Here is a 14,473-nt window from a genome sequence, read left to right as displayed (position 1 = left end):
GCCTTATGCGCCTCGCCTCATCTATACGCTCTTGCCAGTATCTGTTGGCGTTGTCGGTGACAACAAGCCACAGCACCGAGACCAGCAACACTAACGACTCGATGTCCTCCATGTTTATTGTTTACTATCCGGGTCGTGAGACTACCGCTTAAAAGCTCACTGAATCAGTGACATACAGAGCATCGTGGACGAGTTCGCGGAGCGCAAGGCTCGTCGTATGCCCTTCAAATAATGCGCGCAGTAGGCTATTGATGTTTTATTATGAGCCATGTACAGTATGTCACCTAATGTTTTTTTGTTTCTGAGTTACATGTTCGTTTGAAGGACTTAATGTACAAAATAACATAGTTGCACCCCGGAGTGTTGAAATTGGTAAACACAGTGCATTCAGTGAGGTTTGCACCGCCCTCCTTTTATTTCTGACTCTTCCTGTCACCATTGCAACCTCTGAGCGCTCATTCGTATGCCCTTCAAATAATGTGCGCAGTATAGGCTATTGATGTTTTATTATGAGCCATGTACAGTATCCGAATGTTTTTTGTTTCTGAGTTACATGTTCGTTTGAAGGACTTGATGTACTAAATAACATAGTTGCACCCGGTAGTGTTGAAATTGGTAAACACCGCAGTTGCGGACATTTTGTAGCCTAAAATGATGTTATGATAAGCTTTAATAAAGGGCCCGGTCATTTGCCCCGCCCCCGGCCCGGCTCTGACTTGTTCCGCCACTGTCACTGATGTCACTGTTTGCGCTGCTTAACGACATCACGTGACGTCCACCCACTTTCGCTAACTCCACCCAATGTGTCCACCCACTTCCAGCCAGCACGGTTCAGCGCGGTTGTAGTCGAAATGCAACTTCAATAGCCCCGCTCAGCCCGACTCAGCTCGACTCGGCACGGCACGGCTCAGCCGCGTTTGTAGTGGAAAAGCGGCATATGTGTCAGCCCTGTGATGACCTGGCGACTTGTCCAGGGTGTACCCCGCCTTTCGCCCGTAGTCAGCTGGGATAGGCTCCAGCTTGCCTGCGACCCTGTAGAACAGGATAAAGCGGCTAGAGATAATGAGATGAGATGAAAATGTGATCTACGAAAATACTTAAGTGGAACAAAGATTTCCTGACGCAGGTTAAACATTATCAGTTCATTTGTTTACAAACATTAGAATTACTTCCTCATTTACGTAAACACCGACATATTTATATAAAACATATTTTGGACTAAATATAAGTCTATGTAAAACAAATTTTAAATAAAAACTGTTTTGTTAACTTAATACCACATACCGATTTAAAAAAAAATTAATGAATAAGTCATCTGGGTGTCGATAACTGTGGACAAAGGTGTCGATAATTACGGAACGGTGTCACGTGATCTGATACGCTAAGTATTCGGGAATCAACTCTTTTCTACTTCTGCAACGGCCAAATGATCGTTAAGGTAAAGGCTGCTAAAACCAACAACCTCAACTCAGGCCAAAGATCAATAATTACTCTTTGATAAATGATTTTTGTCTGCAAAATCAGAGCCGCTCCCACCACCAAACTGGTAGACCTCCATAGGTCTGATGTGCATTCCTTAATTCTTCCTGCCTGAACACACTCGACTGTAATCAGGAACTAATTAACGAGGTTTATGCAAATGCACTGTTTCTCAATCCTGATCACAGGGTAGAACTGTACGTTTCCATGCCAAACACACCTGACCGAGCTCATGAGCTAATAAATAACCAGGACCCAGGGGGACATTATAATGTTCAAGGTACAGTAAATAGATACACACACAACAGATTTTGTTCCAGTGCATAAACATGTCTGTACTTTGAAGATCCAGATTTGGGAATTCCCAAATCTCTGGTCATGGAAAAGCCACCCTCGATCCTGTTCAGTTGGTCAGGTTCAATGCCCGAACTGATAACAGCATCATCAGTTTTTCATTGGCTAATCAGGCACAAGGTACACCACTGGTCCAGGGAATTGAACCAGCAACCTTTTGGTCCCAAAGCTGTTTCTCTACCATTAGGCCATGGCTACAGTGATTAGTACCTCAGGTACAGAGGTGGAAAGTAACGAATTACATTTACTCACGTTACTGTAATTAAGTAGATTTTTTGTGTAATTTGTAATTTTTTTAAGTAGTTTTTGAAATGGGTAATTTTACTTTTACTCAAGTACATTTTGAACCAAGTATTTTACTTGGCTACATTCGAAAACCGCCCGTTACTGAGTAAAAAAATTAAATGCAGGGGAAAAAAACAAAAAAACAATTGGCCTGAACTGAAAGGAAACTGGCGCAGGCACTCACACGGAATATCCATATTAGCCTACATGTATCATTGGATGATGGCTGGTGCCGAGGTAGCCGAGCAAGAGATAGAGGAGGTCATGAAGGAGGTTGAGGATTGCCAAGAAGAGAATTCCCGTGGAATAGATGCGCCGGACAGCAAGGGAAATCCTTGGCCGTATCTCAGCCAGTACTTTGCATTCAAATGCAAACGAGGCAATAACATAATGCAATGCAAAATGTGCCTGCCCTGCCGTACAGAGCTATCAGTCTACAAAACTTCCACATCAAATCTGCGGAAGCATGTGGTGGTAAGAAGATATGTGCATTTACCCGTGTATCCCAAACGTTATATGTATTGTTTGGTTAAAACCTTCCACTGTTGAGTAAAATGTGCCTTCATTATCAATTCTTTTGGCCGCCTAGCATCCGTACTGATCGCTAACGTTTCAAGTGAAGTAGCCTAAATGAAATGAATCACCTCACGTTTACAAATTTGTTTTATCAGAACGACAGTCAGAAATAATACGAGTGCATGGTTTTAGTTGCAATTGGTCTCTTATGAAAAAATCCTAATTCATGTATAGACTAGCTCCTGGGTTGTTAGCTGTAGCCTAGACTAGAGCTTTGGGAGGTCACTGATAGGCCATCAAAACATTTTCACTGTCTTGGATACTTTTTTTGGGGGGGCTTTTTCACCTTTATTGGATAGGACAGTGTAGACACAGGACAGGAAATGATCGGGAGAGAGAGACACGGGGAGGGATCGGGAAATGACCTCAGGTTGGAATCGAACCCGGGTCCCCGGATTTATGGTATGGCGCCTTAGCCACCTGTTTGAGTTTGGTTTTATTTTCTTTTTTTATTGTGGCGTTTGAGTTAGATCATACAATTCAGAATTTGGCACTTTGCTTAAAAAGGTTTTACGGGGTGGTCTCAAAATAGTTTGCACATTACCTCTCGACAGGTTGTAAACATTATGCAGTTAATTTGTCAATTTTATTTTCTATATAAGGAAGAGCACAGTGTTACTAAGGAATCGCTTAGCTGTCTTTAAATCGTGAGAGCCCAGGATACTTTGAGTTTGGTTGGTTTACGTTTCATATGTGTCATTTAGTAAGTCTGCTTTAGTGGCTTTAATAGATGAGATTAGATTAGATTCACTTTATTCATCCGACATCGGGGAAATTCACATGTTACAGTAGCAAGAAAATGTCAAACAGATAACAAAACTGAAATACAAATTAGACAAACGAAGGATTAAATACAGAGGGCTATTTGCATTAACTACCGTGAAAAAGTATAGAAAAATTGCCTTATTGAGAGGCTCGGAAAAATTGCGCATTACAGGTAGACTCTGTATATATACACACACATATGCCACTTGTACTTGAAAATGTTTGATGGGGTAGTCCAAACAAAGCTTTATACATTATACTGCCTGAAAGGTTATTATGTGGACTAATAGTTCATTAAAAACAAATTTGATTTATGACTTGTCCTTTCTTTTTTTACATCAAATAATTGAAAGTAACTTTTACTCAAAGTACATTTTAAATTGAGTACTTTTTTACTTTTACTCGAGTAGATTTTTAGATGGGTAGATACTTTTACTTGAGTAGAATTTAAGCAAAGTAAGGACAGAGTAGAGTGGGGTAATACGCCCCTGGCCTGTTTTACCCAAAATAACCACCAGATGGCACAAAGTTACATTTCTATTGTTGCTATGGACTGGCTTGACAACGGGGATATACAAATATCCACTGTGGATCGCATATCAGCAACGCAGCGGAGAGAAATCAAATTTCATGGTAAGTGATATAATTTTCAGATATCAGTAAAACTGTATTTAGATAGCTGCTATTTCGTCAGATATCACAGCTGTGCATGTGGTATGAGTAGACAAGTCAGTACGTTAAAAAAATACATTAGGTATAAAAAGTTGAATCACATTTTGAAAGTAAGACCCTTTTTTGTAAAAGTGTAGTCTGTGGGGTAAAACGCCCCCTTAATGGCGGGGTAAATGGCCCCCAGGGGGCATCGTTTCCTTTTATCATAACTACCGTATTTCATACATTTCTGAATAGCAGATACATAGTTTTTAATAACATCTCGCTTACCTGGTTGAGTAAAGCAAGTAATTTGAACTTAATATTAAAAATATTACCTCAGATTAGCCTAGATAGCTATGTAGCTAGCTGGAACAGTAGCCTAAGATTAGTCACATCATGTTTGGCTAACTGATGCTCATCAGATTCAGATTCTTATAGTTACATATAACATGGTGATATGGCTGTGTGTGTGTGTGAGATGGCATGTGTGTTGTTTCAGTTGGGGGTTTTCAGCTGCGGGGTATTTATTTAGACAGCGTTACATTTCACTGTAATGTTAATGTAATGAGTTCATTGACTCAATTAGCATTATTTATTGATGCACTTGTTCTTTGTTAATTCATGTTCAATCCACACAATTATATTGAAATTAAAATGCGAAATATAATAAAATAATGCATCTATTCATTAATTCAGGGATATTTTCTTGTTTCTTTCACATTATAGGCTTAAAGGAACAGTCCACCGTACTTCCATAATGAAATATGCTCTTATCTGAATTGAGACGAGCTGCTCCGTACCTCTCCGAGCTTTGCGCGACCTCCCAGTCAGTCAGACGCAGTCAGACGCGCTGTTACTCCTGTTAGCAATGTAGCTAGGCTCAGTATGGCCAATGGTATTTTTTGGGGCTGTAGTTAGATGCGACCAAACTCTTCCACGTTTTTCCTGTTTACATAGGTTTATATGACCAGTGATATGAAACAAGTTCAGTTACACAAATTGAAACGTAGCGATTTTCTATGCTATGGAAAGTCCGCACTATAATGACAGGCGTACTAACACCTTCTGCGCGCTTCGGCAGCGCATTGATACGGAGCTCAGATATCAGTGCGCTGCCGAAGCGCGCGGAAGGTGTTAGTACGCCTGTCATTATAGTGCGGACTTTCCATAGCATAGAAAATCGCCACGTTTCAATTTTTTTAACTGAACTTTGTTTCATGTCACTGGTCATATAAACATAGTTCGAATTACGGGGGGTACTATACTCCCCAATGAAGACCCAGTACCCCCCAAAGAGACAAAAATATAAGTTTGGGGGGGGGGGGGGGGGGGGGGTCCGATATTTTTTCTGATATTGTGAAAAGGAATATATAATTCAAACCAACTCCCATTCAGCATTCTTATTGTAGGAACATTTTAATGTAAATCGATTTCAGACAGACACCCATATTATGGACCGTACCATTTTTAGTCACCGCAGCGCTAGAACGCGCTAGAAGCAACAGCTTCTAGTCCACACCGTATTCAGTTGATTCCTCAGATACAGTCCATGGGTTTGCAGCAATTTATACAATCTATGGTTTGTAGCAGAAGACGTGCATTGGTAATGTTAGTTGCTAACCAACTTTTAGCCTGTTGAAAATGTGTTATTTTACAACTTTCATTTATTAAAGTGATTTGTTCTTCTTTCAGCTCATGTCACGTCTTTATATGTTGAATTACTTACCCACTGAGGCCAGTAGGCTACAGTGGACGGACGTTAACGTTAGTTACCAACGTTAGTTAGCAAGATAAGCTAAGTCTCTATTTAAATCAAGCTTATTACAGTGTGGTATAGAAACGATTCTCATTTCAAAGGAGAAGAACGCCATATGTTTCCATTCTTATTTTATCATGAATAAATTGTGCCCTTCTGAAATTCATTTGGCACATAGGCCCATCCTGTGTGTGTGTGTGAGATTAGGCACAAGAAGTTCTGATGTAGGCCTACCTAAGCCTATGTAAAATTACAATCAGAACCTCTGGGGGCAACACAAAAAGAGCCAGATAGTAGGCAAGCCTAGGCAAAATAGCCTAGTACATATGCTAGTGTTTGAATTTGTTTTCTATTGTTTTTACTTACATTCCTTTTGTATTATTTTTAAGATATTGATAGTTTCATCTGAGTACCCTGTTTGAGTTTATTCACAGAGACAGTAGGCCAAACATGAGGAAAAGAAAAGGGCCAGACATCAGGCATTTTTTTGGTGCTAAAAGAGTAAGTAGTAAATATTAGCACTAAGATCTACAGACAATTACAGTACAAGTGTAGGTGCAGTTAGGTTTCATACACTGTTCATGTGAATAAAGAAAATGGGTTCCCAGCAGACAGGAGAGGCACAGCAGGACGAAAGAGAGCAGGACTGTTCTGCATGTGTGTATATACTGTATGTGACTCATTTGTAGTGATGATACCCAGTTTGTTCTGACAAAGAAGGTTATCAGGTTGTACTGCTGTTTTTCTTCTGTGGTAGTACTGTATGGTTTGTCATGCTTCTTAATGACATTAAAAATTATTGTTCAGAGTTATTGTGTGGGCGGCATGGTGGTGTAGTGGTTAGCGCTGTCGCCTCACAGCAAGAAGGTCCTGGGTTCGAGCCCCGGGGTCGGCGAGGGCCTTTCTGTGTGGAGTTTGCATGTTCCGGTTTCCCCCACAGTCCAAAGACATGCAGGTTAGGCTAACTGGTGACTCTAAATTGAGCGTAGGTGTGAATGTGAGTGTGAATGGTTGTCTGTGTCTATGTGTCAGCCCTGTGATGACCTGGCGACTTGTCCAGGGTGTACCCCGCCTTTCGCCCGTAGTCAGCTGGGATAGGCTCCAGCTTGCCTGTGACCCTGTAGAGGGATGAAGCGGCTAGAGATAATGAGATGAGATGAGTTATTGTGTTGAGTTACTGACACCGACTTCCATAGACGAGACAGGACGGGACCGGGGGGGATTGATATGATAGTGGACCATGATGGTACCCCCCAATTATGGTGGGGTAATTCGCACTCTGCATATAAACCTATGTAAACAGGAAAAACGTGGAAGAGTTTGGTCGCATCTAACTACAGCCCCAAAAAATACCATTGGCCATGCTGAGCCTAGCTACATTGCTAACAGGAGTGACAGCGCGTCTGACTGACTGGGACGTCGCGCAAAGCTCGGAGAGGTACGGATCAGCTCGTCTCAATTCAGATAAGAGCATATTTCATTATGGAAGTACGGTGGACTGTTCCTTTAAGTAAACACTTTTGGTATCCAAACAGCTTTTTTTTGAGTGAGGGGGCCTATTGCCCCACCTCAGGGGGCCTTTTACCCCACTGGGGGGGTAAAAGGCCCCTTGGCACAATGTTTTTGTAAAAAAAAAAAATTAAGTATTAACTTTAGGCAAACTTTAGGTGGCATTATTGTTCATGTCACTGTTGTCAAAAACTATGATTAAAACTAAACACATGGTTCATTTCGACTTGGAGAAAAACTGAATTTTCCTTAAGGGGGCTTTTCCCCCCACTCTACTCTACTTTTTCCACCTCTGCTCAGGTGTGATCAGAACATGTGCACGATTCTCCAGGACCAACCCAAACTGTCCTTTTTTTGATGCATCTTCAAAAGGGATCTGTTTTTGTCAGGGGCGTGTTTAGCCTATTTTTGGGGGTGCTCAAGCACCCCCAAAAACGAGCTCAGCACCCCCTAGCTCAGCACCCTCAAAAACACTGCTTTTGGACGTAATTTTCAGAAATAAGTGCCCTTGCGCACTGCGCAATGAATGTGTGCGCGGCCGTGTGTGTGTTCTTGAATTCACCTGTTAGGTGATAGTTCTATGAGCAGTAAAATCCCTCTCCTCCTTGCGTCCCCTCTGATTGGGTTGCCTGTCCGCGCGAGTGCTTGCTACGACATGGTGTTATTTTTAACTGGATTCCACGCCGATGAGGAACTCGAAGTAGCACCTGAGTAGAGCTGTGCAATATATCGTATTTTTATCACGATATCGATATCGGTGTCAAACGATATCAAAATTCATAATATCGATATGAAACGATTTTTTGTCATTTGTCGAAAGGGACGTGCACAATATTTCTACAATGGCAATAAAACAACAATAACATTGACGTGACAGTAAGGTAAAACGAACCCTTCTGTCCCCTAAGGCACACCGTAGCCTTGCATACGTCATCCATTCTACTCCCACGATATCTCCGCAACAGTAAAAAATCAGTTCTTCTGTTTTCATACGTGTCGGGTGATTTGATATATTGATTTCTTAATATGTTGTTTGATTTGCTTGCTAATAGTTATAATAATACAATTAACATATATTTACGTCATATTTTTGGATGTGGGACTGGGTAATGTAAAAATGGCATCTACGGAAGAAAACAAGCACAACAATATTAGCACATATCCAGCTTGCTAGCTGTGTTAGATGTGTTAAACCGTGTGGATTTAAGTGGAATAATTGCGAGTCGTCCTGTGGTCAAGGCAGCGTTTTAAGGTAAGGCAATTTGATTATTAATGTTGCCCGCCGCGGCATGTTTACTTGGGTTCATTTGATTTTGACTTGTGCATCTGCAGCTAGCATCATGCTTTGAAGTAGGTTCTGCTAAGGACGGGTTTATTGCGCGATGTAGACGGACTCAGATGTAATTACATTGTTTTTAAAATTCCGTGCGCTTAAAACGGTGTCCCCCTGCTAATCATGCAGCCCTAATCATGTGTTGCTTTTACTTTTCTTAATGGCGAGTGAAATATCTCTGCAAATGGTATTTCAATGCTGACATGCCAAAAAGATAGCGGAGTCCACATTTGGAAGATGAAGGAAGAGAAGCCTATTTTCATGTATGTTAATTCTTAAGGACTTGTCTCTATATTGTGCGTGTTTAATGTTGGTGTCTTAATAACACACAAGCTTACGTTGTAGTGTGTGTGTGTGTGTGTAAGAGAGAGATTTTATCCTTGGCTGGCTACGAGCCAGTGTGGACGTTACGCAGTAATCACTGGTAATACCAGCGCTGGCTCCATCCTCTGTGATCGGAAATGTTGAGTGAGGAGAACGTGAGCCTTGTGCAGGCTATAGGACCTATGCAAAGTACGCGCTTGCACAGTAAATAGTTTAAGTAAAAGGCGTTTCAGGGTACAACGGGAAGGGTTGACAGGTAGCCTATGAGGCCTGTACTATAAAAATGTGGCCCGGTGCCTCAGGTGTTGATGATCAGGGCTTTAAAAAAAGGTGTATAAATATCGTTTTAAAAATCGCGATATCGATATTTACTGAAAAAATCATGATATTGATTTTTTCCAATATCGAGCAGCCCTACACCTGAGTATTACTGGCATAGCGAGATGTGAAGGTATGGACCGGAGTTACAGTTGTTAAACACAACACAGTAATATGCATAATGCAATATTGATGTTCCCTGGTCTATGAACAGAATGATAAAAACGACATTTATCATCCATATCGAGATACTTTTGTGCAGAGCTGTACAAGTGCTACGGTGCTAGACCACCGTGTGTTAGTCAGTTTTATTTACTGTAACATAGCGTTTACGTTTGCTTATCATTTATATATTTATATTTATCATAAATAACATCATAATAATTAGCAAATGAATCAAAACAGACACTGAAACGTACATGCACGAAGCAAACAATTAAACAAATGACTATCAAAAGAACACGACCAAAATATAACAAAAAATGTAAACTAATGTAAAATCATAATAATACACACTATTATTACACAATAACACATTAATTAACAATTACCACTGTTCAAAATGAATAGCTCCAACATTACAAATGGTCTTCATCTCATTATCTGTAGCCGCTTTATCCTGTTCTACAGGGTCGCAGGCAAGCTGGAGCCTATCCCAGCTGACTACGGGCGAAAGGCGGGGTACACCCTGGACAAGTCGCCAGGTCATCACAGGGCTGACACATAGACACAGACAACCATTCACACTCACATTCACACCTACGGTCAATTTAGAGTCACCAGTTAACCTAACCTGCATGTCTTTGGACTGTGGGGGAAACCGGAGCACCCGGAGGAAACCCACGCGGACACGGGGAGAACATGCAAACTCCGCACAGAAAGGCCCTCGCCGGCCACGGGGCTCGAACCCGGACCTTCTTGCTGTGAGGCGACAGCGCTAACCACTACACCACCGTGCCGCCCAGTAGTAGGTCTTGTTTAGTTAAAAATATCACATCACATTCACATCACCTCTAGCCGCTTTATCCTTCTACAGGGTCGCAGGCAAGCTGGAGCCTATCCCAGCTGACTACGGGCGAAAGGCGGGGTACACCCTGGACAAGTCGCCAGGTCATCACAGGGCTGACACATAGACACAGACAACCATTCACACTCACATTCACACCTACGCTCAATTTAGAGTCACCAGTTAACCTAACCTGCATGTCTTTGGACTGTGGGAGAAACCGGAGCACCCGGAGGAAACCCACGCGGACACGGGGAGAACATGCAAACTCCACACAGAAAGGCCCTCGCCGGCCCCGGGGCTCGAACCCAGGACCTTCTTGCTGTGAGGCGACAGCGCTAACCACTACACCACCATGCCACCCACAAATGGTCTTGTTTAGTTAAAAATATAACGTAAATATTTGTGTCAGTGGTTGTAAATGTGTAGATATCATAGTTTATTGGGTCAGCTTCTGTTAAAACATTGCATAAGTCTAGTCTAGTCTTCTTGTCTAGTTAAGTCTAGTCTAAATGCGGAATAAACGTGGAAACACTGTCGTTCAAGCCAGGTGCGTCTGTCAGCTCTGGGGGCTAAGCACCCCCAAAGATCAGCTGCTAGAATCGCCCCTGGTTTTTGCTTTAAGAAGAACTTTGTGGCTGAGGAGCTCATGAAAGTGACACCGCATGCACCTTGCCAGGTCATAAAGGCAGAACCCGACCCGCGTCCAGTGTTGCCATACATACGAAACATGTTCAATGCACTTAAAACCGCCCAATCTGGCAACACTGCCCGCGTCCTGGCGCAGTGACGAGCACAAGAGAAGGTGCGCGCGCCTATAAACCTCTCCAGTAAAACTTCCAGCACGCGCATTTCAAACAGAGCTGACCGCACCAGCACTTCAGAATAAAAAGCTGCGCGAGACGCGCACGTGAGATCTCACCTGAGAAGTGACCGGAAGTGTGAGCGCGAGCGGCCAGGCACGTGAACCCGAGCAGGAGCGCGCACTGAGCGGCCACATCCGAGAGGGACATCCTTGGAGCGGCGCGGATCCCGGAGCTCTGAGCGCAACATCGGGGCTTCAGAGCGGAGAGCCGCCGAGCCGAGACGGAGGAGCCTTCTTCAAGGTCCTAAACTCCGCAAAGTATCCCGATTGTGCAGGGGAGGGGGTGGAGTCGGACCTGATCCAGCTCCTCCTTCCTTCTACCTGAGCAGAGCTCATAAAAATGCTGCGTTCATGTGCTATAGGCAGTGTTGGGCAGTGTTGGGCACGTTACTTTCAAAAAGTAATTAGTTATAGTTACTAGTTACTTTTCCCAAAAAGTAACGGAGTTAGTAACGGAGTTACTTTGTCATAAAAGTAACTAATTACCAGGGAAAGTAATTATTCCGTTACATTTTGTGTCCCCCCCCCCCCCCCCCCCAAAAAAAAAATTCAATCAGTGTAATCATAATAAAAGTGAATGTTAAATGTGTTTAATGACCAAAATGGACAATTAACAGAACCAGTTAGTAATGTTATCTACACTATATTAATATTTTTGTGGGACAATGTGAGACATCTATCAAATGTAATATATTTTTGTAGTTATTAAAATTGTTACTAATTACTGGCCACTGACGAGGACAAACGCTTTGTTCCTCGACATAATGTGCATTGCACGTAGACATTTTTGCCTTTTATTTCAAGTAATGAAAAGTAATGCTGTATTTCCAGTGTGAAAGCGCAGTGCTGGGCTGACCGCTCGCCATCGCTGTGTCTTCCGATTGAAAGAGCGCGCAGTAGTGCAGTAGGCGTGGCCTACCTACGTATGTTGTCCAAATCTACTCTGATTGGCTGACTATGCCGTTGTCTCGCATCTCCCCGCCCCACACTAAAGCAGAGGAAAGAAAGGCTGAGCGAGCAGCGTGCCAGATGAGAACAGCTTTAATAAAGTAACGCAGAGCATTTTATTGTAAGTAACGGGAACGGCGTTATAACGATGTAAAAAGTAATTAGTTAGATTACTCGTTACTAAAAAAAGTAACGCCGTTAGTAACGCCGTTTATTTCTAACGCCGTTATTCCCATCACTGGTGTTGGGCACGTTACTTTCAAAAAGTAATTAGTTATAGTTACTAGTTACTTTTCCCAAAAAGTAACGGAGTTAGTAACGGAGTTACTTTGTCATAAAAGTAACTAATTACCAGGGAAAGTAATTATTCCGTTACATTTTGTGTCCCCCCCCAAAAAAAAAATTCAATCAGTGTAATCATAATAAAAGTGAATGTTAAATGTGTTTAATGACCAAAATGGACAATTAACAGAACCAGTTAGTAATGTTATCTACACTATATTAATATTTTTGTGGGACAATGTGAGACATCTATCAAATGTAATATATTTTTGTAGTTATTAAAATTGTTACTAATTACTGGCCACTGACGAGGACAAACGCTTTGTTCCTCGACATAATGTGCATTGCACGTAGACATTTTTGCCTTTTATTTCAAGTAATGAAAAGTCCTGGCTGTATTTCCAGTGTGAAAGCGCAGTGCTGGGCTGACCGCTCGCCATCGCTGGATCTTCCGATTGAAAGAGTGCGCAGTAGTGTAGTAGGCGTGGCCTACCTACGTATGTTGTCCAAATCTACTCTGATTGGCTGACTATGCCGTTGTCTCGCATCTCCCCGCCCCACACTAAAGCAGAGGAAAGAAAGGCTGAGCGAGCAGCGTGCCAGATGAGAACAGCTTTAATAAAGTAACGCAGAGCATTTTATTGTAAGTAACGGGAACGGCGTTATAACGATGTAAAAAGTAATTAGTTAGATTACTCGTTACTAAAAAAAGTAACGCCGTTAGTAACGCCGTTTATTTCTAACGCCGTTATTCCCATCACTGGTGTTGGGCACGTTACTTTCAAAAAGTAATTAGTTATAGTTACTAGTTACTTTTCCCAAAAAGTAACGGAGTTAGTAACGGAGTTACTTTGTCATAAAAGTAACTAATTACCAGGGAAAGTAATTATTCCGTTACATTTTGTGTCCCCCCCCAAAAAAAAAATTCAATCAGTGTAATCATAATAAAAGTGAATGTTAAATGTGTTTAATGACCAAAATGGACAATTAACAGAACCAGTTAGTAATGTTATCTACACTATATTAATATTTTTGTGGGACAATGTGAGACATCTATCAAATGTAATATATTTTTGTAGTTATTAAAATTGTTACTAATTACTGGCCACTGACGAGGACAAACGCTTTGTTCCTCGACATAATGTGCATTGCACGTAGACATTTTTGCCTTTTATTTCAAGTAATGAAAAGTCCTGGCTGTATTTCCAGTGTGAAAGCGCAGTGCTGGGCTGACCGCTCGCCATCGCTGGATCTTCCGATTGAAAGAGTGCGCAGTAGTGTAGTAGGCGTGGCCTACCTACGTATGTTGTCCAAATCTACTCTGATTGGCTGACTATGCCGTTGTCTCGCGTCTCCCCGCCCCACACTAAAGCAGAGGAAAGAAAGGCTGAGCGAGCAGCGTGCCAGATGAGAACAGCTTTAATAAAGTAACGCAGAGCATTTTATTGTAAGTAACGGGAACGGCGTTATAACGATGTAAAAAGTAATTAGTTAGATTACTCGTTACTAAAAAAAGTAACGCCGTTAGTAACGCCGTTTATTTCTAACGCCGTTATTCCCATCACTGGTGTTGGGCACGTTACTTTCAAAAAGTAATTAGTTATAGTTACTAGTTACTTTTCCCAAAAAGTAACTGAGTTAGTAACGGAGTTACTCAGGGGCGATTCTAGCATCTGATCTTTGGGGGTGCTTAGCCCCCAGAGCTGACAGAGGCACCTGGCTTGAACGACAGTGTTTCCATGTTTATTCCGCATTTAGACTAGACTAGACAAGACTAGACTTATGCAATGTTTTAACAGAAGCTGACCCAATAAACTATATCTACACATTTACAACCACTGACACAAATATTTACGTTATATTTTTAACTAAACAAGACCTACTACTGCATTTGTAATGTTGGAGCTATTCATTTTGAACAGTGGTAATTGTTAATTAATGTGTTATTGTGTATTGTGCAATAATAGTCTCATTCTCATCTCATTATCTCTAGCCGCTTTATCCTTCCACAGGGTCGCA

At 41.9% G+C, this 14,473-nt stretch overlaps 1 protein-coding gene across 1 annotated transcript in view; it reads right to left on the bottom strand.

Annotated features, from left to right (window-relative positions):
* LOC132880826 (protein eva-1 homolog A) overlaps nt 1-11,432 on the bottom strand; it is a 133,043-nt gene extending 121,611 nt beyond the window's left edge. The window contains exon 1 of the mRNA XM_060913811.1: nt 11,282-11,432. Coding sequence (XP_060769794.1) covers nt 11,282-11,372 — 91 coding nt within the window. The 5' untranslated portion in view covers nt 11,373-11,432. The remainder of the gene's footprint in view (nt 1-11,281) is intronic.
* Nucleotides 11,433-14,473: the final 3,041 nt, after the last annotated feature.

The sequence above is a fragment of the Neoarius graeffei genome, chromosome 2 (assembly GCF_027579695.1).
Source record: "Neoarius graeffei isolate fNeoGra1 chromosome 2, fNeoGra1.pri, whole genome shotgun sequence".
Lineage (NCBI taxonomy): Eukaryota > Metazoa > Chordata > Actinopteri > Siluriformes > Ariidae > Neoarius > Neoarius graeffei.
The sequence above is the reverse complement of the archived record's forward strand: the minus strand, read 5'-3'. Positions and strand labels throughout refer to the sequence as shown.